The sequence below is a fragment of the Narcine bancroftii genome, chromosome 7, assembly GCF_036971445.1.
Source record: "Narcine bancroftii isolate sNarBan1 chromosome 7, sNarBan1.hap1, whole genome shotgun sequence".
NCBI lineage: Eukaryota > Metazoa > Chordata > Chondrichthyes > Torpediniformes > Narcinidae > Narcine > Narcine bancroftii.
Genome location: NC_091475.1, coordinates 11,876,778 through 11,901,741, shown reverse-complemented (window position 1 = coordinate 11,901,741; position 24,964 = coordinate 11,876,778). Strand labels below are relative to the sequence as shown.

The 24,964-nt window shown below is 40.6% G+C and overlaps 1 protein-coding gene across 1 annotated transcript; it reads left to right on the top strand.

Moving 5' to 3' along the window:
* Positions 1-822: 822 nt before the first annotated feature.
* Positions 823-20,681, top strand: LOC138739955 (uncharacterized). The gene is made up of 11 exons (XM_069892420.1): positions 823-930; positions 2,337-2,529; positions 2,616-2,951; positions 5,360-5,472; positions 6,736-6,961; positions 10,006-10,286; positions 11,855-11,979; positions 13,278-13,544; positions 16,739-16,889; positions 18,305-18,416; positions 20,488-20,681. The coding sequence occupies exons 1-11, from the start codon at positions 823-825 to the stop codon at positions 20,679-20,681; spliced, it is 2,106 nt and encodes a 701-aa protein (XP_069748521.1).
* The last annotated feature ends 4,283 nt before the right edge of the window (positions 20,682-24,964 follow it).

Sequence of the window (24,964 nt, the reverse complement as noted above, 5' to 3'; positions counted from 1 at the left end):
TTCATTGATTTTGTGCGCCCTCTTCAGGCATTGGTCCCGGTAGATCTTCATTCAATAACGATGGAATCTTATTGAAACTGAAAGCAAGATTGTTGTCCTGGCACCACACAACCAGATTCTTGATCTCCATCCTGCTTTCTGTCTCATGGTCATTACGTTGAATAAAATCTGGAATCTGCACTAATTACATGTGAATTGTTTGATTACAAATTTTAAAACTATGGTGCACAGGGAAAAATAGAAGGAAAAAAGTGTCTTTGTCCTAAACATTATGGATGGCACTGTATCTAAGTACTGGCTGCAACCCTGGACAGATTAGATAAATTACAACCCCTGCAGCCTTTATGTACTAAGGAGATTCCAGTTGTATGTATTTATTCTGAAGCACAATTTTTAAAGTGTAACATAAAATTTATAGGTTGCCCTGTGCCAAATCACAGGCACCCGACTTCACTCCATCGAGGACATCGACATGAGGCAGTCTCAAAAAAAACAGCTTCCATCCTCAAAGACCCCCACCGCCCAGGCCAGGCCCTCTTCACTCTGCTACCATCGGCCTAAAGACGAGCACTCAGCGGCACAAGGACAGCTTCTTCCCCGCTGCCATCAGATTCCTGAATGATCAATGAACCAAAGACTCTGCCTTACTTTTCGTGCATTATTATTTTAATTTTTTTATATTATGGTTGTAGGATGGTTCATAATGTGAATGTTTGCACTGTGATGCTGCCACAAAACACAGAATTTCGTGACTTGTTCATCATAACGAATTCTGATCCTGCTGAGCTGCGCATCAATTAAGGTTTCTCGTTTACAGCCGGGATGGACTACTATTTGGGATGGATGAAGTTGGAGGTCAATGCATCTGAAAAGGGCACTGACCACAATGACTCCGATTGTTTAGATTGGTCTTGGAAAAGGTGGAGTTGGGTAAGTAAAACCACAATGTATATTTTTGGCTGCTCAGCTGTAAAAGCTGATGATCATTGATCTTCATGAGCTCCGAAGAGATACTAATAGCAACGGTTTTCATGGAAAAAAGTCAAGAAAAGAATTACACCTCTCCGTAACTTACCCAGATGACTATTCTTCCTTTATCAACATTGAACATTACACCACAGTAGAGCCCTTCGCCCTTCAATATTTTGCCGACCTATATAAAGTTGATCAACAAACTAAACCTTCTCTATCTCACATCCATAACCCTCTATTTTTCCTACACCCATGACTCTGCCGTAGAGTCTTTTAAATATCCCTATTGTACCAGCCTCCACCACTGCATTCCAGACACTCACTACACTGTGTAAAAAAAATTACCTCTGACTTTTCCCTTAAAGATTTCTCCCTTCACCTTGTACACACGTCCTCTGGTGTTTGTACTCTCGCCCCGGGAAAAAGGCGCTGGACCACACAATCTATGTCTCTCATAATCTTGTAGACTTTGATTAAGTCTTTCTTCACTCTGAAGAGAAAAGCCCAAACTCTGTTAATCTTGCCTCATAAGACACGTTCTCCAATCTGGGCAACATCCTGGTAAATCTACTCTGCACTCTCTCCATCGATTCTACATCCTTCTTATAATGAGGCAACCAGAACTGAACACAATACTCATACGTGTGGTTTAACCAGAGTTTTACAGAATTGAAATGAGGAAGGGACTCTTATAACAAAGTGTCATGCTATCTTCCCCATGTCTTCATTTTCTATCACATATTCTGTACGGTCATGGATTCATTATTTAAACATTTATTTATAGAGTGCCTTTCACAACCACAGGTTATCCAAAAATGCTCTACAGCCATTGAAATATTTTCGAGTCATCACAAAAAAGTTTGTCTATTCATTATTTCATTGTTGCATGCAAATTGATTGACCTGTTTCTTTCATTACAGGTCCCATAATTATTATCTAGTGATAATGATGGAACAGTAGTATATTTCCAAATCATTATGCTGTGTGACTGGGAGGGGAGCCCATGGTGTACCCATCTGCAAATATTGATACATAATCAAGGACCCTAGCAAATGATATAAAGCTCCATACGACATTGGGAACTTACCAATCTCTGTGCCCCCAGGAAATAACAATGCATTCAGCTAAGGAAAGTTTTTCTTAATTTACAGAGAAGGGAGGCAGAAACCTGCCAACTGAATAGAATTGAATTGAATTTTTAATGCTCAGTCAGATGCATTGGGCCTAGTGGAGGCCTCCCATGCCACAAATTTTATGATATTTTTCACTTTTGCAATCCTACTTGGCAATCCAGAAATCTGCATTATAATGTTAAAAATAACATTTAACATTTTATCCTCATACACTATCATTTTATGTTACAGTCGACAGCTATTTTCAATGTCTCTGAAGCAAATGTTCATGCCCTCTGCCAAAATTCAACCTTTGGAATCAGCCAATACCCAATCTTTCACTTTATTTTTGGGCTGAATCGGAATTACAGCCTTGAATGGTTCTACCAGACTTTCTGGAACTTGCCCGGTACCAGTGATTTTGTGCGTGATATTGCAGTTGGAGGTAAGAAGGGTGTTTGATTTGTAATTGAGATTAGGTGCCTTGTGTTGTGCAGAGGCAAAGACTTACTGTTAACTATTCTTTTCTAGAGGAAATTCTGTACCCATGCAGTGAACAAAGTGAGAGCGCCTCCAGGCATTATGAGAGGCATAGAACTTGGAGTTCAAATGGAGACCCTGAAGTGATCCAGAGAACAGATAGCTTGAAAAATGTCATAAGTGAACTTGCATTGACACCTTCTGAGAAATCAAGAGAGAACCACTCAGCAACTTTCACCTGGGCAGATGAAAACACACTTGATCCTGCCAATGACACCCTGTCAGTGAGCCAATTGGAAGGCAGAGGAATAACCACACATCCATCTGTATCACTTGGACGGTGGGAAATGACAATAGACACAGAAGCCTCCAGTAGCATGGACGCAAGTATGCTGAATATGGTACCTTCCAGGGAATGTTGGAGGGTGAGGGTGGACCTAATAGAAGTTTATAAAATTATGGGAGCCATAGATAATGTAGACAATCAGACTCTTCCTCCCAGGCTAAAAATGTCAAAAGCCAGAGGACGTTCACTTAAAGTGAGGAGAGGAAAGTTTAAAGGAGGTGTGCGAGGCAAGTTTATTTACATGGAGTGGTGAGTACTTGGAATGGGCTCCAGCAATCGTGACGAGAGCCGACATAATAGTAGGATTTAAGAGCCCCTTATGGAGACATATAGAAGCAGGCAATAGAGGGATATGGATCATGCGTGGGCAGAAGAGATTTAGTTTAATTTGGAATCACGTTCTGTGCAGATATTATGGGCCATTGGACCTGTTCCTGTGCTGTTTTGTTCTGTGAATATTTATGTGATCTCTTCCAGCCCACTCTCAATAATTATATTTCCTTCAATTCGGGTCTCTTACTCCTAAAATGTAATACTCCGGCCTGTTGCGCCTCTTGTAACTGCGGAGGCCCTAAGTCTTACACTTCCCACCGTAAACCTCTCCAGCTCTTCTTTCTGCTTTACAACATTTCTTTCAAACTACCGTTTTAACAAAGGAATCCCACAGAATGATCGTGTATCCTAATATCATTTGATGTGGGTCTGCACCAATTCTTTCATGTTAAGCCAATCTCTGTGCCATCTTTCTTTTTGAATATTTTATTTTTGATTTTATCAACAAACACTACCAAATGATCATCACAGATAAGTAATTAAATATGAATGATTAATACATCTTCCAAATATGACCCCTATACCCCCTCCCTCAAACATAACCCCTAACAAAGAATAAAAAAGGTGAAAAAAGAGAAAGAGAAGGAAACAAAAAAAAGAAGGAAAAAAAGGAAGAGAAAAAGAGAAGGAGCGACCGAGATCTGAAATCTAATTCAACAAAGAAGAGGCCCTGCTATTTTTATCTAAATTTCAATAAAGAAGAAAAATAGATGGAAGAAAAATAAATAGAATCGGTAACTTATTCATTAAGTATTCAACCCTACATTTTGTAAGTAGGGTCCACATAACTGCAAAAACATGTTATATTTATTCCTTGTTGTAAGTAAGGGGAACACAACTATGCATTTCAGTATTCTAACGGGTTATTTCCAAGAGAGAATCAGGCTTCCAGGTAACTGTACATTTCCTAGCCACTGCCAGTACAATTTTAAGAAACTTTTAATTGATATTTGGACTGCCTCATTTTAGGTATTACGTCCATAATATTTCCTAAAAGAAACAATTCCGGACTTAGAGGTAATTGTTTCCCAATAATTTGATTTAATAAAGTTTCCCCAAAAGGGTTTCAATTTGGAATTTAAAAAATGTACCAGTTTTATCCCCGCATCTAAAACATACATCAAAAATAAGGATTTAATTTATGTTTTTTTTTGTGGGCTAAGATATAGCTAAGGCAAAAAATTATATTACATTGGGGTAAGCTTTTAACATAGAGAGTTGTGAGTGTCCGGAATGCCTTGCCAGGGATGGTGGTGGAGGCTAGATCAATAGGGGAATTTTAGAGACTGTTAGATAAGCACATGGATAAAAGAAAAAGGGAGGATATGAAGGAGAGAGGATTTAGTATTTTTTTGTTGGTATATAAGGGTTGGTACAACATCGTGAGCTGAAGGGTCTGTACTTTGCTGTAGTGTGTATGTTCTATGCTCTTCAGAACCATGCCATGAGAGCTTTTATGTTCATCTGAGAGAGTAGAGTGTTATGTGAAATGCTGAATTAAAGAAATTGCACACCTAAGGGAATAATTCTTCCGGTAAGTATTTGGAATTAATTAGCATGACTACATAGCATTTAGGTTTAAAAGTTGGGCTGAGCCAGTTTATGTGGCATTAAACCAATGTTGCACAAATTCTTAATGATACTTTAAAAAGATTGTCCACTTAATTATCTCATTTAAACAGTGCCATTTTCAGGTTCCTTTATGTGGTAACACATCTCCAAAACAACTGAAAAGCTCTTGTTGGCCTTTCAGTAGGTGGCAGCACTTAGACACTCAGCTGAGAACTCACCAGCCAGCCCTTAACCCTTAACTCTGGCCATTTTTAACCTTTCATGATATAATGTATACTCCGGACTGGGTCCATGGCTAAATTACAGTACAAGCACCAGAATGAACCAGCTGATGGTCGGGTATAAAACCAGTCCCGGAAAACAGGGACACAGAGTATATCCACTTGTTGGTAGTCTCTGAAAACATGGAGCCAAAAGGGTTAAAGGAGCAAGAGGGACACTGGCAAAGTTTCAGTTAATGGGACGTGCTGTTTACTTGCACATTTCTCCATTAACCCTTGAAAGCAAGAGAAATACTCAGTCCATTTCTCAATTTATTTTGCAGCATTTACTGCATTCAGAAGTTCTGTTTCAATCACCAACTGCTCCTTTTACAAAGATCTCAACAACAAAACCAACATCAATTACAGAAAACTGGAGAAGACCTTGACGGCCCAGGTTAGGTTTCATTCAGGTTAAAATATAATGAAATAAAGATATATCTTGCATTTATGTACTGTTTTCCTAATGTACTAATTTTTGTTCTTTGAGTTTTGGTCGCTGTTGAAGAAAATGTTACAATCAATTTTTACACAGAAAGTTCCCACAAAATAGCAATGAGATAACGTCCAGATAGTTGTGCTCCAGTAGATTTTCCTTTTATAAAAAATATTTTATTTACTATTTTAAATCATATGACATTATAGTATATCAATGCAAACTTTATATATTTGAAACCCCCCCCCCAAACCTCCCTCATCCACCCCACTAACACCCTCCCTCCTCCCCTACCTACCTACAAAGAAAGAAAGAAGGAGATCATCACTAAGAACCATCACAACCAACATTTTAGCTGCGGAAACCGAGACATCCACCGGAGCAGGTTGGGAGATTAAATTTTAATACCAAGAGTTTTTAAATATGGGCTCCATACTTTTACAAAAAATGATATTTATCCTGCAAATTATATATTATCTTTTATAAAGGAATACAAGATTTCATTTCAATATGCAATCAGATAACCAAACATTTTTTAAAAAACAGTCAAAGCCAAACATAAAAATTCGATTTGGTAAATCGACTTAATGTCCCCTAATTAAAAATAACATTGGATCAAACAGTAAACTTACTTTTAATGCTCGCTGCAAAAACAATTGAATTTGTAACCAAATATTCTTAACCTTAGAACAAGTCCAAGTCGAGTGGAAAAAAAGTACCTATTTCTTGTCCACATCTAAAACATAAATCTGAAGAATTTAATTCAAATTTCTTTAATTTCTGTGGAGTTAAATACAATTGGTGTAAAAATTATATTGTACCAGTCTATTATCTTACATTTATAAGCTTAGTCACAGTAGATCTTCCTTGTTCTTTTTTTGAATATTGCATTGAATCTTTTAAGCCAACCAGAAAAGCATTGGAGTGCTATATGATCCCGCAATCTTTTGAATCTTCAAGGCAACCAAGAAAGTCAAGCTGACACCAGTGAACCGGATTGAATTATTTATTGTTATGTGTACCCAGATTGAGTGAAAAACAATGTGCAGATCTACTATCCAACTTTACACAAACATTTCTGCTCAATATGTAGAGTAAAAGAATGAAAACTGAGAATGCTGGCAGGTGAAAAAAAATTTGGGTCAATGAGCTTTCATTCTTTTAGGACGGACAATACCTAATGTTCTCCAGAACTAAACACTGTATTTTCTTTTTACCTACCAGTTACCTCCGTTGCTGACTGAGGCTGCAGTAGTGGTGTTGAACCAGACCCTTGAATTCACTGTGGTAGTGGAAGAATTTAAAAAACATAGCTTGATTGTTGACTTGGTCTTCTTGACCCACCTGGAGAATGTGACCCTCGCCAGCATGAACTCTGTTTTCGTGTCTGCTGTTAACCAACGGCAGAGGTTCCCGAACTGTCTTTTAATGTTGTCTAAAAACATTGAAGGTAAGGGGTAAAATTGCTCTCATTTACACTGGTAAAATGGTGTGATGCAGTATTATGGTAGAAGTACTGGGAATATAAATTGAGAGCATTTCTCCCAAAATATTTATTTTTGTGTTTTCCATGCATTGTTCACTGGGATAAGAACCAATTTCTCTTGATCAATGTTTTTGAAGATCGCTGCTGCTCTCCAATGGCAATGTTCCCTGTAGATGTCACAGAATAACTCAAAGTTGGAAGATTACATTGTTCAAGAAGGTTAATTTTTTTTTTGTTTCACAGATAATAATGGATATATTTTAAAAGAATGCCAGAATAATGTGGCACAGAAACAGACTGGTCCACTGCATCCAAGTTGACCATCACGCACCATCTTGTGAATCCCATTTGTTACGGTTATGTCTGTAACTTTCACTGCTTTGTCGATTCAAATATTCGCCCAGATAACTCTGAAATATTGTGAGAGACCGTCACTGTCTCTATCACCCTCTCGGGTAGTGAAATAATTCTTTCCCCTCTTCAAAATTAATTCTAGTTACCTTCAGCTTGTGCCCCATACAGCTCAGCTTTGGGGAAAAAAAAATATGTCTACCCCTTTTTAAGCCCTACCTTTTGTATAAAAAAAGAACTTACTATAACATTTACTGGTATAGACTTCTGAGATTCTTGAAGGGAAAGGGGATAGATGGGTCATGAAATCTCATTTGCTATTTCTTATATTCTTAATGTTGCTTATTTTCAAATTGGTATCATCCTGTGGCTGGAGGGAGTGGGGAAGGCTCCTCCAGGGTTTGCAAGGAAACTGTGAGCCAAAATTTGACTACCAGATTTCAGATTTATTGTCAGAGGACATACATAATATCACATACAACCCTGATATTCCTTTTTTCTGTGGGTGTGGCAGAATTACCACTAATTGGTAGTGCAAAATATAAACTGTACACAGCATAAAACATGTAAACAAAGAACTGTAAAAAGATAGCGAATGTAAACGAACTGACTGCAATATAGAGAGAACAAAAAGAAAATCAATAAAGTGAACAAGTAAGAGTCTTTAAATAAGTCTCTAAGTTGTCATTGAGGAGTCTGATGGTGGAGGGGTAGCAGCTGTTGCTGAACCTGGTAGTGTGGCACCTTTACCTCTTTCCTGATGGCAGCAGTGAGAACAGAGCATGTGCTGGGTGGCGTGGGTATTTGATGATTGGTGCTGCTCTCCAATGGCAGCATCCCCTGTAGATGTACTCAATAGTGGGGAGGGTTTTGCCCATGATGTCTTGGGCTGTGTCCACTACCTTTTGGAGGGCTTTACACTCAAGGGTATTGGCGTTTCCATACCAGACCGTGATGCAGCCAGTCAGCACATTTTTAACCACACCTCTGTAGGAATTTGCCAGGGTTTCTGATGTCATACCAAACCTCTGCAAACTCCTGAGGAAGTAGAGGTGCTGACATGCTTTCTTCAAGATGCCATTTCCTGTGTTGGGTCCAGGAAAGATCCTCTGAAATAATGACTCCCAAGAACCTAAATATGCTCACCCTCTCTATCTCTTATCCCCCAATGGTCACTGGATTGTATACCTCTGGCTTTCCTTTTCTGAAGTCAACAATCAGCTCCTTAGATTTGGTGAAATTGAATGCAAGGTTGTTATTGGTGCACCATTCAGCCACATTTTCAATCTCCACCCTGTATGGTGACTCATCCCCTTCCTTTATGCAACCCACTACCATGGTATTGATGGCATATTTATAGCTGGTGTTATTGACGTGCCAAGCCCCACAGTGGTAGGTGTAAAGTGAGCAGAGCAGGGGGATAAGAACACAGTCCTGTGGTGCTCTGGTACTGATGGAGATTGTGGAGAAGTTCTTCCCAATCTTCACTGATTGTGGTCTGGAAGTGTGGAAATCCATGATCCAATTACATAGTGAGGTGTTAACTCCCAGGTATTGGAGTTTGCTGATCAGTTTTTAGGGGGATACCAAACTGTAGTCAATAAAGAGCATCCTGGCATATGCACCTTTGCTGTCCAGGTGTTCCAGGGCTTTGTGTAGAGCAAGTGAGATGGCATGCACTATAGACCTGCTACTACGATAGACAAACTGGACTGTATATCACCACTCAGACAGTAGGTGATATCCTTCATCACCAGCCTTTCAAAACACTTAATCACTGTTGATATAAATGCTACTGGTCGATGGTCAATAAGGCAGGTTATTACACTCTTCTTGCCAGCCAATGAGAACTTGTCATTAGCGGCAGACAGATGACTTAGTTAAAATCTCCTTGGCCTTGCACTGTGGTGGATTGATGCGTTGTCTGACCTAGTTTGCCATTTAGCAGGAGGTAAAAATCATCCCTTCATTGGAGACGGAGACAGTTTGGATAGAATGGTAAACCAAATGCTGGAGAAACTCAGCAGATCAAACAATAAAACTGTTCGACCTGCTGAGTTTCTCCAGCATTTTATTTGTATTTTAGCTACAGCGTCTGCAGACTTTTGTGTTTTACTTCTTGCATAGAGATGGAAGATCTTTATTAACACACTCAGGAAGATGTGCATATGCACAACTCCTAATTGAGCCATACTCATACCCCAACCTCTCTCTGTGTGCAGGAGGGGCATTGTTACAACAATCAACAGAGCCTCTTCCAATGTTGGAACCAAACCAAATTTTCTGTTATGGATGCATTGGCACATTTTGTAGAGCATTTACCAATAAATTATAGGGGAACTCTCTTTGAACCATACAACTAACCAGTTTTGAGTGGAAGAATATTCCTAATGTAGGTCATGGCCAACTTTATACTGACTGGGCCTTACTTTCTCCATTTTGTTTTCCAATGGAAGGTCTAATATTAAAAGTTCAAGAATCCAAACTATTCTTTGCCCTTTCAAAGTTGGCAGATGTAGAGCAACACTTGGCACATTTAACATGAGGCTTTTTATTTTGTTAACAGTAATATTAATCTTGTAATATTGGTTTTTCCCATTTTAATTGCTTACGACAACTTCCACTAAGCCTACTTTATCATTTTGTTCCTGTTACAGATTTTATACCCTGTGAAAAAAACATTTGTATCTACGATTGTCATGCCACAGACAGGATGTACAACTGTACTTGTATAAATGCGTTGAATGGTGACAGATTTACATGTATGCCCACTGATACAAGCTTGTGTGATGGAACCCAGTTTGTGATTCCAGGTCCTCTTACACTGGATCTTGAAAATATTGCACAGCTTTTAGATTTTACAAATAACACAGCGTGCACTTATAGCAGAAGCAAAGCTGACAAGGTTGGAATTCTTCATGTGAAGGATTTGTGTCTGGTAAGTGGAAAATATGAAGCAAGCTTGCACAAAAAAATCATTGATGATTGCTTTATCAAATGTGTCCAAGCTCTGATCAGTTGCCTTCCAAGTGGATGAAAAACCCAACACCCAACCCCAACCAACCAATTTTCCCCTGCAACCGCTGCAACCGTGTCTGCCTGTCCCGCATCGGACTTGTCAGCCACAAACGAGCCTGCAGCTGACGTGGACTTTTTACCCCCTCCATAAATCTTCGTCCGCGAAGCCAAGCCAAAGAAATAGTCTCTTTGCACGTATGAGAGTTAATTATTTATCTCTAATTTCCAGGAAATGGGCTTTCATATTTTTGTTAACATTGTTGATAAACTGTTCTGGAAATATGTTTTCACTCTGTACCCAGCCTCACACCTTGGATACAATAAGGGATGCTTTTAGTTTATTGTCTTTCCCTCTTCACCTTTCTTCTTGAAACTCAGGATATAACTCCTGTAAATAGCCATTCATCATCAGGGTTTTACATGACACAGATACCCAAAAGAAATCCAGTGGGATGGGAAATATTGGGGAAATGTTTTGTTATAATCTTGTATTGAAAATTGAAAGGAATTCTTGTGACAAAGGGCACTTGGACCATGAACTTGTGATCTGTAGGAAAGCCACAGAGTTTAAAAAAAAATTACAGTCAATGGTAGTTTGATTCTCCAGTTTGAGTTCTGTGCACAGCTGGCTCTCCACCAGGAATTTTGTGAGATGTAGTTTAGTGGGCAGTACTTTGCAGTATCTGAGGTGGCGCCACACTGTCCGAGTGGCTTCTCTTCAGGTGGAATGTGAGGTTGCAGCTTTACCTGCATTCTGGGTGGACATTACACCATTTTTTGAGGGGAAAAAAGTATGGCAACAGGCAGTTAAATGGAGCAGAGTCCATACTCTTGCTTCTGTTTCTTCAATCCTAAAAAAAATACCAAAGCTACGGTTTATCTGGCCGCTATGCTTTGTAACAAACTCATTGAGGATGGGCAAGGAAAGATGTAATGTCATATTTTGTAAATTATAGCAGTGATTATTCTCTGACTTAGAAAATCCTTTGGGGTGTCATGAGGTTACGAAAGACACTATAAAAGCAGAACTTTTTTTTAATTGCGGTTCTTGTTTCTTCAATTGTCAAGGTTTACTGGACAATGAATGGGCTTAAATGGGATGGATAGGGAGAAGTTGTCCCCTATTAGCAAGGACTAGGAGACAAGGACAAAGTGATAAAACAAAAGTTTTAGGGTGTTTCCCCCCAACACAGAACGATCATGATCTGCAGTTCACTGGCTTAAATTTTGTTGGAGACAGAGTTAATAACTGAAAAGCAAATTGGATAACTATTCGAGAAAATAATTAGCAGAATTATGTGGAAGAACCTAAACCAGGTAGTTTTATGTCTGTGCTATATCAATTAACTGATGCTATGAACGTCAAATGCACTCTAGTCTAAAGCAGTGCAGAAAAACGTCTGTACCAAATACAACTACAGTATTAATCAGTTAATAGGAATTATAATGAAAAGTTTTTTTTTCCTTTTGCAACTCATCATGTTACAGAACAAAACTGATATAGTCACAGACTTGTGGTTGGAATGGAAAAACAAAGAGATTTTACACTTGGTTTTAGAGGGACCCAACATCGCTGTCTGCCAATTCTCAGTCTCTTCCAAAGAGCAGATGATGTAAGTACAGCTCTGATATAAAATTTCTTTCTTTTTCAATCTTTTTATTGTTTTTAATATACTGTATTAAAATACATAGGTAAATATCAAGTTCCCAGTATCAAGTAACAATAAACAAAGTACATATGAATCCATGTTACTAAATGGAAAAAAGTTTAAAAAAAGACCATACATTCTAAACTAATAATCATACCCCACCCTATGAGGGCTGTGGGCCGAGTTAAGGAGTGCACTACTACTAATAGGGTAATTAAAAAAAAAAGCAGAGATGAATATTCTACAAATTTTGAAAGTAATTGAGAAAAGGACCCGAAAGAGAAAGAAAGTTAAGATCAATTGCAGTGGTAGAACACCTAATTTTTTTTCTAGAGTCAGACATGCCATCACATCTGACAACCATTGCATACGAGTGGGAGGGGCAGCATCTTTCCATCGCAGTAAAATGGCCCTCCTAGCAAAGCAATGACATGGGATTGTGAAAATCCATTGGCCTACTCACTCCAAAAATAGCAATGAGAGGGCTAGGAGTCAAATTAATATTAAGAACCAATGATAAAGTGCAAAATACCCCTTGTCAAAAATTAAAGGGAAGGACATAGTCAAAACATATGATGCAACATGCCTTCCTCAGTTGAACATTTATCACATTTAGTGGAAATATTAGGATAAAATTTAGCTAACTGAACCTTAGAAAAGTGTGTTTGATGGACTACTTTAAAATGAATTAATGAGTGCCTAGCACAAAGAGAAGATGAGTGAACATGTTTCAAAATAGAATCTCATGTGGTTTTGGCAAATGGTTGTTGAAAGTCTTGTTCCCATAATTTCTTAATACCACCCAAGGAGCTATCCCTAGATCTTGAGAGCATTCATAAATGGCAGAAAACAATCCTTTATGATAAGTTTAAAATTATATATTTCCCAAATAAGGTTAAAAATCTAAATCCTGTGGAAGCCTCAATGTTAAAGAATTTAAGAATCTTTTAATCTGTAAATAATGAAAAAAATGATATTTAGGTATTTTAAATGACCTAAAAATAAAATTTAATAATAAAGTGTGTCTGTGTAGTGTGTGTGTTATATGTTACCTCATTAGAGATGCTGCAAAGCATCAGTTTCCACAGAATGTGCCCCACCTCAATGCTTCAAGCATTTCCACATTTTATTTCAGATTTATCAGCACCTGCAGATTTTGCTTTTAGATTTTTAGAAACACACACCGTTTATATTTTCACATGGTGAGTGGTCCGGAGAGATATTTTTCTGCTATGCGTTGATGCATATTTAATATCTTACAGGTTCATATTAATTGATAACACAGATGGATTCAAAAGATCTTTCCTGGTTGACTATTCACAGCAATCCCCTGCTTTTGAAAATTTTGAATACTTGCAAGGAACCCTGAAGGAACATCGAAAATCCTTGGCTGTTTATAAAAATGAAAATCTATATGTCACTGTGAGCATCCAGACAAGGCTGGCTAGCAACCCCAAACTCTTTGTGAAGAACTGTGAGGTTATGCCAGTATCCCACAAAACTGAAAGGGTCAAATTCATTGAGAATGGGTAAGGAAAAATGATCTTAGATATTGTTCGTTCACATTGTCTTCAGATTAACTTTAACGATAAGTGTTGGTCAGATAATTGTCACCTGTACCACCAGTCAGTATTGGTTAGTTTCAGACAGATCCAGCAGCTTAAAGTGGAATCGCTGAAGACCATCAGTACATCAGCATCTGTAACTTCATGTCCTGGCAAAGCTCTCGCAGTACCAATACCATCAGGTCAGAAAATAAATCTAGCTTCAGTTTGGATGGGTAGAAAAATAAGCCAGGAGCATCAGCAGGCAAACCCAAAGTGTTTGGTACTTAACATTGACTTCCCATTCTCCCCCTCTTCCCCATCCCTCTGTCTTCTGTCCTTCAGCTTTCCAATCCCTTCTCTCTCCATTCACAGAGCCACCCTCCTCTGTTTGTATACCCTTTCCCACCCCCCACCCCCATCCACCTATTACCCTCCTGCCTGTGGGACTCTACTCCTTCATCCCCACCATTTTGTTCAGATGTTTGCCTACATTTCACTCATACCTTGATGAAAGGCTCAAGCTCGAAACATTGGTTATGTATCTTTATCTTTGCTATATAAAGTACTCTGTTTGACCTGCTGAGTTTGTATAGCATTGTGTTTTTACTTTAACCCAGTGACACTCAACGTTTTTCTTTCCACACACATATCACTAAGTATTCCCTATGCCAGAGGTCCTCTGTGATTAAGGATTGCTTAAGGTGGTATGTAAGTGGAAAGAAAAAGTTTGAAAACCACTGTTTTAATTGTACCTCATTGACTTGTTATGTGCATGGTTTCATAACTCAAAAGGAAATGGGCCAATGACAATTTTTTCAAGCAAAATATTTCAGTAAAAATTGGGTCCAGAGCAGTGATTCTTAACCTTCCTTTCCCACTCACATCCCACTTTAAGCAATCCCTTACTAATCACAGAGCACTAATGGTATAGGGATTACTTAAAGTGGTGTGTAAATGGAAAGAGAAAGGTTGAGAACCACTGCTTTAACCCAAAGTGATGAAGTTGCAACACAGAACTACATAGCAAACTGCAGAAGCAAGATGCTGGAGATTGAAAGGCAAGCATTTACACAACTAATAGATCAAATCCAAACTGTTCAATTGTGAATAGAGGTTTCCCCTAAAGCCTTCACATCATTTGTAAGGGTCATTTGTGTGATGGAACAGTCCACTTACCTGAACAGTTAACTGGACATTTACCAAGAAGAGTAGTGTGAACTGCCTCAATGACTATCACCCAGGAGCACTAACTTCTAATGTGATTAAATGCTTTGAGAAACTGGTCATGGCCATAATTAACACGTACCTAAACAAAGATCTGGACCTGCTGCAATTCACCTATTGTTACAATCGTTCCACAGCAAATGCAATATCACTGGGTCTCTACTCAGCTCTGGATCACCTTGAAAACAGCAATTCATACAGAGGGCTGCTCTTCATCGACTACAGATTAGCCTTCAATACCATTATTTTCTCTGTGCTGGTCAAGAAGCTACAAACTCTAGGCTTCTCTATCCCCCCTCTGCAACTGGATCCTCGACTTCCTCATCGGAAGGCCACAGACAGTACAAATTGGAAACAACGTCTCCTCCTCACTGATTATCAACACAGGCACACCCAAAGGAGGTGTGCTTAGCCCGCTGTTCTACTCATCATATAACTATGGCTGTGTGGCCAGTCACCATTCAAAGTTTGCCAATGACCCCACAGTTTTTGGCAATGAAGAAGAGTACAGGAGGGAGATAGATCAGCTTGTTGAATGGTGTAATGACAACAACCTTGCGTTCAAAGTCAGCAAAACCAAGGAGATTATTGTGGACTTCAGGAGGAAGTCAAGGGAACAGTTGTGGACAGGGTCAAGAACTTCAAATTCCTGTGTGTCAACATCTCTGAGGGTCTGTCCTGGAGCCTCCATGTTTTTTTTTTGGAACTCTCTTTTTTTTCCAATTTTTATTTTTTTTTTACACAATAAACCATATTGACCAAAATACATAGACATTTTTCTCTTGAATATATGCAGTGTCATTTTCTCCCCTTTTCTCCCCTCCCTCTCCGCCCATCCCATTTATTCAAAGTTCATTAAATGACAAATACCTCATACCTCGACGAAGGGCTCAGGCCCAAAATGTTGACCATGTATCTTTGCCTCCCTATGGACACTGTGAGACTGGCTGAACTCCTCCAGCATTTCTGTGTTTTTATTACTTTCACATTTCACCTTTTCTTCCCTTATTGGTTTTTTGTTGCCTTTTGATGGTTTTTAAAAGCTACCCAATCTTCTGAATTTCCACTAATCTTTGTCATACTGGATGCCTTCTCCTTTGTTTTTTATGCTGTCTGACTTCCCTGTCAGCCATGGTTGTCTCACCATCCCTTTAGAATGGTTATTGTTCTTTGGGATACTCCTTTTGAGGTGAAACACGAAAAGACTGCAGATGCTGTAATTGTAGTACACTGCAGGCAGGCCCCAGGTTACGAATGAGGGACTGTCCACAAGCTGAATTTGTACGCTTTATATGCATGTGTGAATTGGGGCACAATTATGCACATGTGCAAATTTGGGTAACAGCCCGTTTGCAAGTATGAGTTGTTCGTAACCCAGACGTTGGAAACCTGGGGTCTGCCTGTATAAAAACAAAAATGCTGGAGAAACTTGGGTCTCGCAGGAAGCCCCCACCCCCAGCCCTTTTATTTAGGTGGCTACCTGCTTTTTGCTCATACTTTGAAGAAAGGCTCTGGTTTGAAACATTGGCTATACAGTATATCTTTACCTCCTATGGACGCTGTGTGACCTGCTAAGTTCCTCCAGCGTTTCTATGTTTTTACCGTGTCTTTTGAATTATTCCCAGTAACTCCTATTATTACTGCTCTATCGTACTCCCTGCTTGCCTCACTCATGCCTCTGTGATTACATCTGATTTAGCTTCTCCCTCCCAAACTGCAGTGTGAATTCCATCACATTGCAATCACTGCCCCCTCATGGTTCTTTTACCTTAAGATCCCCAATACTTCCTTTGTTACGAAGACCAGACCTGTGTACAATATTCCAGACTTGGTTCTGGGGGCCATGTATAATGGGAAGGACGTGTCTCTAGTACTCAAATCCTCCTGCGCAGAAAGGAATCTTTTGTACGTTCATGCCATGAGTATTCTGTCAATTTTATTTTCTCCATTAGATGTCCAGTGTTCGATGGATTATCTAGTTTTCTCAATGGAAATTCCTCATTTGTGTTGCTTTCTGTCAATGCGTCGATTATAAAGAATTTCAGCCTCGTGAGGTGCGAGGTGCAGATTTGTGCTGCAACCCATTGTGGCTGCACCAGAAATGTGAGTAAGATGTTGGTTGGACAACAGTGCACGAGGGGTAGCGTTGTTTAATGTTGGATAGGGAATTTGCTCACAATGGGCCAGAATGCCTCCTCTCATGCTGTCACATAATTTCTGCTCATTATTTCTGGCAAACCCTAAACTTGTTCACAAGTTTGATTGTCCCAATTTTGATGGGAACTGTAACTCAGTATAATATTAGTTATGAATATTTGTAATTAATGTGCAGCCCAATCAATTTTTGTTTCACTTAGTTAAAATCAATTGTGCCAACCATTAAAAAAATTATTTTCACGCACCCTTTCTCATCGATTTTGTAGAAGGATGGAAAAGGCAAGACACCTACTTCTAATTCTCATAGCTTTGTTTCATTTTGCTGATGTGCGCAGATGGCCCTTCAGGCAGTCAACTTTTTCACAGCTCCAAAACCTCTCACGTTGACCTCCAATGGAGTTTGTACATTTTCCCTTTAATCCTGGTTGCCTTGGTTTTCTCCCACATTCCAAAGATACTCTAAATGAGCCCCAATGTGGGTTGGGGGTTTCAAAAGTCAGGTGAGAGTTAATGGGATGCGAGGTAAAGTAGGAAATTATTGGGGAAATAGGATTGACGGTGTTTTCAAGAGTTCTCTCTTACTTTTCCATAGTTAATCTTATTTTTACGATACAGTGACAACTACTTCCCACCAACACTCCTTCCAAATGACTTATTTCTTGCACACATGCTGTTAAAAATCAGTGGCATTAATTTTTTTTCCATTAGAAACAACACATACAACACAGTAACAGACCATTCTAGCCCACGAGTTTGTGCTGCTCAATTTACACCCAATTAACAGTGGGAGGAAACTGGAGGCCCCGGGGAAGGCCCATGCAGACATGGCGAGAACGTACAAGCTCCTCACCGACAGTGCAGGATTCAAACCCCGATGACTGGTGCTGTAAAGGCGTCGCACTAACCCCCACACGAACTGTCCCCTGACGTGCCTCTTAGTTGGTGGTTCTGAGTAACAAAGTATCAATCAAAATGATCACCTTCTGATTTGAGTTGGCTCACTATTTTATTTTAATCCAGAAGCTGGATTATGGAAAAGCCCTTGTTTCTCTGAACACTGAAGAACTTCTCACCCTCTTTGGCTTTTACACTACCCTTTGCTCATTCAGATAATTCCAATCTTTCTTTTAATTACAACTCGGTTTTCTTGCATCTGTTTGTAACTTCACTGTGTATTTTCTCCACTATATCCTTCCCGCTCCTTTGTGGCAGGTAGAATATTCGCAGAAGCGTGGTGGAACGAGTCATTACTTAATGTTATCCATGTGGAATCTGTTCCTTATCTTTTAATATATACTGTTCATGTAACTATTAATCTGAAATAGTGTTTGCCATTGACCTTCATTTTCTTTCAATTCCAGAAGATGAAAAAAAGCTTTGTTCCAAATTCAAACTCACTCCAGGAGAATGAATTTGAGATTGGCCCAATCATAGTTATGGAAAGGATTTCTGAAGATCAGACTAAGAAGGATGGTAGGTATTTTCTCATTACTTGCCTTTCTTCCTTCTAGTGTTCTGGTCACATCAATGCAGTTGATGAATGAAGCAACAGAAGATGTTCAGGCAGCTCACAACATCACATAAATTTCCCTCCCATTGCCTAGAAAAAGCAGCCAACACACTGAAAGACCCATCAAACCCAGGATACGCACTCTTCTCCTTCCTCCCATTGGGAAGATGGGTTAAGAGTGTGAAAACACACACCGACAGGCTGAAAGACACCCACAGCCCCAGAACAGTGCTACCATGGTCCCCTTGTTTGGGGCCAGTTGATCTTCCTTTTCGTTGTAAACCTCACACAGATGTATGAATGTTAGAGATAACCTTTTAGTTTATTCACAGAAGAACTCTTCTCTCTTTACAAAGCATTTTGAGACCAATGAACTTGGAATTATAACTTAAAATTAGTTAACTCAACATCAGATTCCCTTTTTTCCCCTTCAGGAATCACTTAGGATAGTTAATAACTTGCTTCTATTTCATTTCTATAGTGCCTGGGTCGATCAGATCAATGTGGGACCTGCAGACAGAATCAGACTCATATAGCACGGAATTAGTCCCTTTGGCTCACTAAGTCATGTTGACCTTTCTTGCCCATCTGCATCAATCCCATTTTCCCGGAATGAGGCCTATATCCTAAAGACCACAGATGGGGCAGGAAGTGCTTTTTATGTGGATGAGTGGGTGATTTGAGATGTGGCTCTTTCTGCTTCAGCTATTTCAATATGCAGGTCAAAGGTTTTCAATTATGCTCCATATGCTCCTTTTCTGTGTGGTCACAAACCAGAGACTGATTGAAGTTGGCTTCATTCGGTTCTGGAGTGGAGGACTATTTCCTTTTTGCTCTAAATGGAGCCAAGAATGAAGTTGAACTTATCAGGGACAGACAGGTAGTCCATGACTGGCAGAAGGAAAGTTTGGAAGAACTCCTCCACTGTGATTCAATCCTTAACATTTGTGCCCCTCATCCCATCTCACAGCAAACTACCCAGTCAAGTCTCGCTGACATCCCTGATGGTCAAGAGGCCAAAAAGGCCATAACCGCCTGGAAAATAATTTCTGATAAGAAATGTGGATAGCACACACATGTTTTTGTTTAACCCCACAAAGGGTTTCTACTCCATTACTCAAGACAGAACATAAAATATTCTAATTGGATTTGGCTCTTCATTCTCTCTGCATCTTGATAGCATGCAGCTAGTGATCTTGAGTAGTGGGCCTGCACTGGAGCCAGTCTCAGTGGTGACAAGTGTCTCACATTGAGTGCTCCATTCTTTTTCTCCTTTGCAGTGCTGCATTTCCCCATCAGCAAATTTCCCACTGGACAGGACAAATGGGAAAATCTGCAACCTACACCATCTTCTCTCCAGAACCAACTTTAGTCAAGCTTCCACTAATTGCAATCACAAGGCATCATTCAGGCAGGAGGAACTGTGGGGCAGGCAGAATCCATGGTCAATTAATGTTTTCAGTTGAAGGATCTATGGCCTTGTATTATTTTTTCCATGCAATGAGTCAAAGACCATATTAGAACATTGCAGCACAGTACAAGCCCTTTTAAACCTTCTCCACAACAATCTAATCCACTGGTTCTCAACCTTTTTCTGCCTAAGATCCACCTGGCTTCTGGCCTAACATGCCTTGCCAATGTCTGAACAATATTTTCAAGACAAAGGCAGCTGCGTAAGAAACAGATTGTTATCTAATTTAAAGTATTTTATGTAACATTTTTAACATGGAAGCACGCCCTGCCCCACCAGTGGGCCTTGGCCCACTTGTTGAGAATGACCAATTCTACACCTTCCACACTTCACAGTCATAACCCTTTATTTATCTTATATCCATGTGCCAATCTGAGTCTTTTGAATGGCTATTGTACCAATCTCCACCATCACCCCTGGCAAGGCATTCTTGGCTCCCACTACTCTCTGTGCAGCTAAGTGTACCTCTGCTCTCTCCCCTAAGTGTTCCTCCACTCATCTCATTGTCACACTGGGAACAGAGCTAGCCATCTGAACAAGTGCTCTCTCTTGTTTAACACTAGAACCTAACCTGATGACGGTGATTCTCCTCACGGTCGGTGTTATACTACTGGCGATTTTAATAATTGGTGCCCTACGGTCTACTTATCGGCGCATTTCTGATGTGACATATGCTGCCAGAGTCCTTAAGAAGACTATTTTGAGAAGGCAGTCATCAATGGATCCTGTAACGTTAATGAATTGGAAGCAGTTGTAGCACTGGAATCTGGAAACAAGCCCATTTTCCACTTTGCAGCAGTGGGCAAAAGAATGGACAGAATTACATAGCGTCTTTCAAGCCCCTTGGGACATATTAAGAGTGATCTGCAGGAACTATTTTTGAAACAAAGTCATTTTACTTTCACACGAGTCACAAAGCAAATAATGTGCACATACCAGCAATGAAGAGGAGCGAAAGTAAAAGGAAGTCTGGCATTTTCACAATGCCTTTGAAACCCTAAGAATGCTGCAAGTGCTTTGCAGCAAAGAAATATCTTGGGTGGTCAACAAGAAAATATACAGTTGTTGGGGTGTAGTGCACAAAAGTGCTGCAGAAATTCAGCAAGCAATGTAGTGACAGTAAAAGCCAGGTCTGAGCCTTTCTACAGGAGTGGTGAAAAATCAGACAGACACCTGAATAAAATGGTGGGGGGGGGGGGGGGGGGGAGGATGGGGAAAGGGAAGGGTCACAGGTAAAAGCCAGGTCTGAGCCTTTCTACAGGAGTGGTGAAAAATCAGACAGACACCTGAATAAAATGGTGGGGGGGGGGGGGGGAAGGATGGGGAAAAGGAAGGGTCACAGGTAAAAGCCAGGTCTGAGCCTTTCTACAGGAGTGGTGAAAAATCAGACAGACACCTGAAGAAAATGGTGGGGGGGGGGGGGGGGGGGAGAAGGATGGGGAAAGGGAAGGGTCACAGGTAAAAGCCAGGTCTGAGCCTTTCTACAGGAGTGGTGAAAAATCAGACAGACACCTGAAGAAAATGGTGGGGTGGGGGGGCGGAAGGATGGGGAAAGGGAAGGGTCACAGGTAAAAGCCAGGTCTGAGCCTTTCTACAGGAGTGGTGAAAAATCAGACAGACACCTGAAGAAAATGGTGGGAGGGGGGGGGAAGGATGGGGAAAGGGAAGGGTCACAGGTAAAAGCCAGGTCTGAGCCTTTCTACAGGAGTGGTGAAAAATCAGACAGACACCTGAAGAAAATGGTGGGGGGGGAAGGATGGGGAAAGGGAAGGGTCACAGGTAAAAGCCAGGTCTGAGCCTTTCTACAGGAGTGGTGAAAAATCAGACAGACACCTGAAGAAAATGGTGGGGGGGGAAGGATGGGGAAAGGGAAGGGTCACAGGTAAAAGCCAGGTCTGAGCCTTTCTACAGGAGTGGTGAAAAATCAGACAGACACCTGAATAAAATGGTGGGCGGGCGAGGGGGAAGGATGGGGAAAGGGAAGGGTCACAGGTAAGTGGATACATGTATGAGGGTAGAAGAGAGAGAAGCTGAGAAGTGACAGGGTGAGATGGCAGGGAGCCAAGAAGGATAGCTCTGACAGAAGAAAGGGAAGGAAGTGCATAGCTGGAGGAAGAGAAACAGAAGGCTTTTTCAGGTGGCCTGAACACCCTGGTGGAAAGCCGCATAATCTCCCCCCTTGCTGCTAAAGACATACTCACCTGAAAGCAACAGAAGTGCTTCTGAGATGCCGATGCCAACCCTCCTTGGGGAGGGATAATCGACAGATCGCAGGGCTCTGCCGAGGCACCCAAACTCCCAGCTGCCTGAGAGCCCCCCCCCGCCCCACTACCTGATGGCCCCCTGCTGCCCCACTGCCTGTTAACCCCCACCCCACTGGGGAGGAGAGGTTGGTGGGGGCCGCTGGGGCCGAGGCTGTGACAGACCGGCTGGCCACTCCTGCACCGGGACCCCCTCTCTTCAGCTCAAAATGTGGCATAGCCATGGCGGTTTTCCCTGCTCATAATCCCCCATGCAGCTGGAACTGTTGTGGGAAACACAGAGTGGTTTTACCTGCGTGGGGGATTACAGGTAGGGAAGACAGCCATTGCTATGCCGCATATTTATGACGGTGGCGCTGTGTGTGATGTGCTGTTAGGCAGAATCAGACACACACAAGGTAAAGACTGTACAACAGGCTTTAATCCACAAAAACATCCACAGAGCCAGGCTGGCTGTAGCTTCAGTATTTCTGAGTGAGCTTCGGGAGGCCGGCGTAGGCTTATATACCGGAGGGTGATTGACACCCGGGTGGGGCTTGATCCATTCAGGCCATCTGATTGACAGCCATCCAGGTGTTGTCCTGTCCCCTTACACTCCTACAGAACAGAAGTGTCCCCCCCCCCCCCCCCCCGCAGTAGGCCGGCAGTACATTCCTGCAGGTACAGGTGTTGCCCCCTGCAGTAGGTCGCTGGTGTACCTCTACCCTGTGGCACCAGTTGCTCTTCCTCCATCAGATCCAGAGGCCCTACAAGTGGCTCTGGATAATTTAGGACCAGGCAATGCTGCAGCAGCCTTTTAGGGCTGTCTGCAGGTTAAGATCTGTTCCTGCCTGTCCACCTGAAAGGGTCTAGACTCTAGAGGGATAAGGGAAAGAGACAGAGGGAGGGAGTAACAGATATTTAAGGAGTTGATATTATCTTTGAAGTGTAGTTACTGCAGCAATCAATTTGCAGACAGTAGGGGTCCTTGATACTTGATAATGATCAGATTATTTACATTTTGGGTGTTGATATTCAGCAGATGAATCTCATGGGGGAACAAAGGGCTGAAAGATTGGCTGACATTTCAATTGTAATTTTTTCCAAGAAACGAAAATGTCTTCTTTTTTACAAATAGCCATGTTTTGATTTTGTCGTCATGTATAAAAAATGAACACCTACATTTAAAAATTGTCTTTTATGTCCTTAGTAAATCCTAAAGTGTTTATGGCTAATGTCAGAAATATATACAGGCAGCTTGTAAAGACCAAAGACCCTGATTAGGAGGTTTTTACATGTCATTAGAACATGACAAGTAGAATTAAGAGTAGAGTATTTGGCTCTTTATTGTCTGGATTACCATTCATTGGCACTTTCCCCACACCGCATATGACTTGATTTGCTCAACATTAAAAATCTATCAAGATTTTTCTGGGAAATATTCAATGAACGAACCTCTGAAGCTTGGTGGGGTAGAGAATTGATCCTATTTTCAGTAAAGAAATGTCTTTGTCCCGAATAGCTGGGTCCTCATTTTGTGACTATGCTTCGTGGTTTTAGACATTGGATCAGAGGAAACCATCCCTGGAGTTTCATGCCCAGAACTTTGTACGTTTTAATGAGATAACTTCTCATGCTTAAAATTGGAGGGGAAAAAAAAACAGGTGCATCTACTTTAATCTCTCTAATACATCTTTTCATGCTCCCTCTGTTGCATGAATATCTACAATTAGCTAAAGAGATTAGACTTGTGCATAATATTCTAGATGCAATCTCACCAGGACCCTAATTAACCAGAGCAAAGTTCTCCAAATCGCAAATCCTTTTGCTTAAAGAACTAACATAACAATTTCCTTCTTAATTTTCAGTGATCCTTGAACAAATTCGTTCAGATTGTTCTAAGAGTAAAACAGGAAAGTTTGCAGACACTGTGATTGAAGTTAAGAACACAACGCTGGAGAAACTCAGCAGGTCAAACAGTACTTTATAGAGCAAAGATGAAGATACTTAACCTGCTCAAGACCAAAACATCATTTTTTTATCTTTGCAAATTCAAAATACACTATTCAACCTGCTGAGTTCCTCTGGCATTGTATTTCCCCCCCACACATTGCTCTAACACTGAAATTATCATTTCATAATTTTGAGAAATTTCCATGTCTTTACTTTTTCTGCCAAGGTGGACCTCACCATTTTCCACATTTTATACCATCTGCCATGTCCTCGCACATTCACCTAATCTTCTTGAAGCACACCTTCAGCTTTATGTTATCAGCAGACATGGATATAATGTGCCGTGTCAAGGCCCCCAGCACTGATTCCTGTGTCATTTTACTAATTTAAAGCTCTACATTTCAAAAATGGCCTATTTATTCCTACATTCTGTTTCCGAACAATTAACACATTTTCTAGCCATGGTAGTGTAGGTCCCCCAGTGCACTCCAATCCTGCTTAATAACCTCTTGTATACTACCTTAAGGGAGGCCTTTCAAATAAGCTACATCATCTGGTTTTTCCTTATTAATTGTGATAATTAAAACCTCGGAAATTTCCAGCAGATTGTCAAACATGGTTTCCTTTCCCCAATTATTATTATTATTTTCTAAGGGTCCTGTTATCTTCTTCGTTGAAAATTCCAATGTATTTTCTACTTGAGTTGCCAAGCTGACTTGACGATGGTTTCCTCCTGTAGCTGTAACAAATAAGGTGGCCATTTCCTGGCATGTTTGCAGTGTAAATGTTACTTACTAAATTGTCTAAATCTTGATGTTCACGGATTGCTCCAGCATTTAAGGATTTT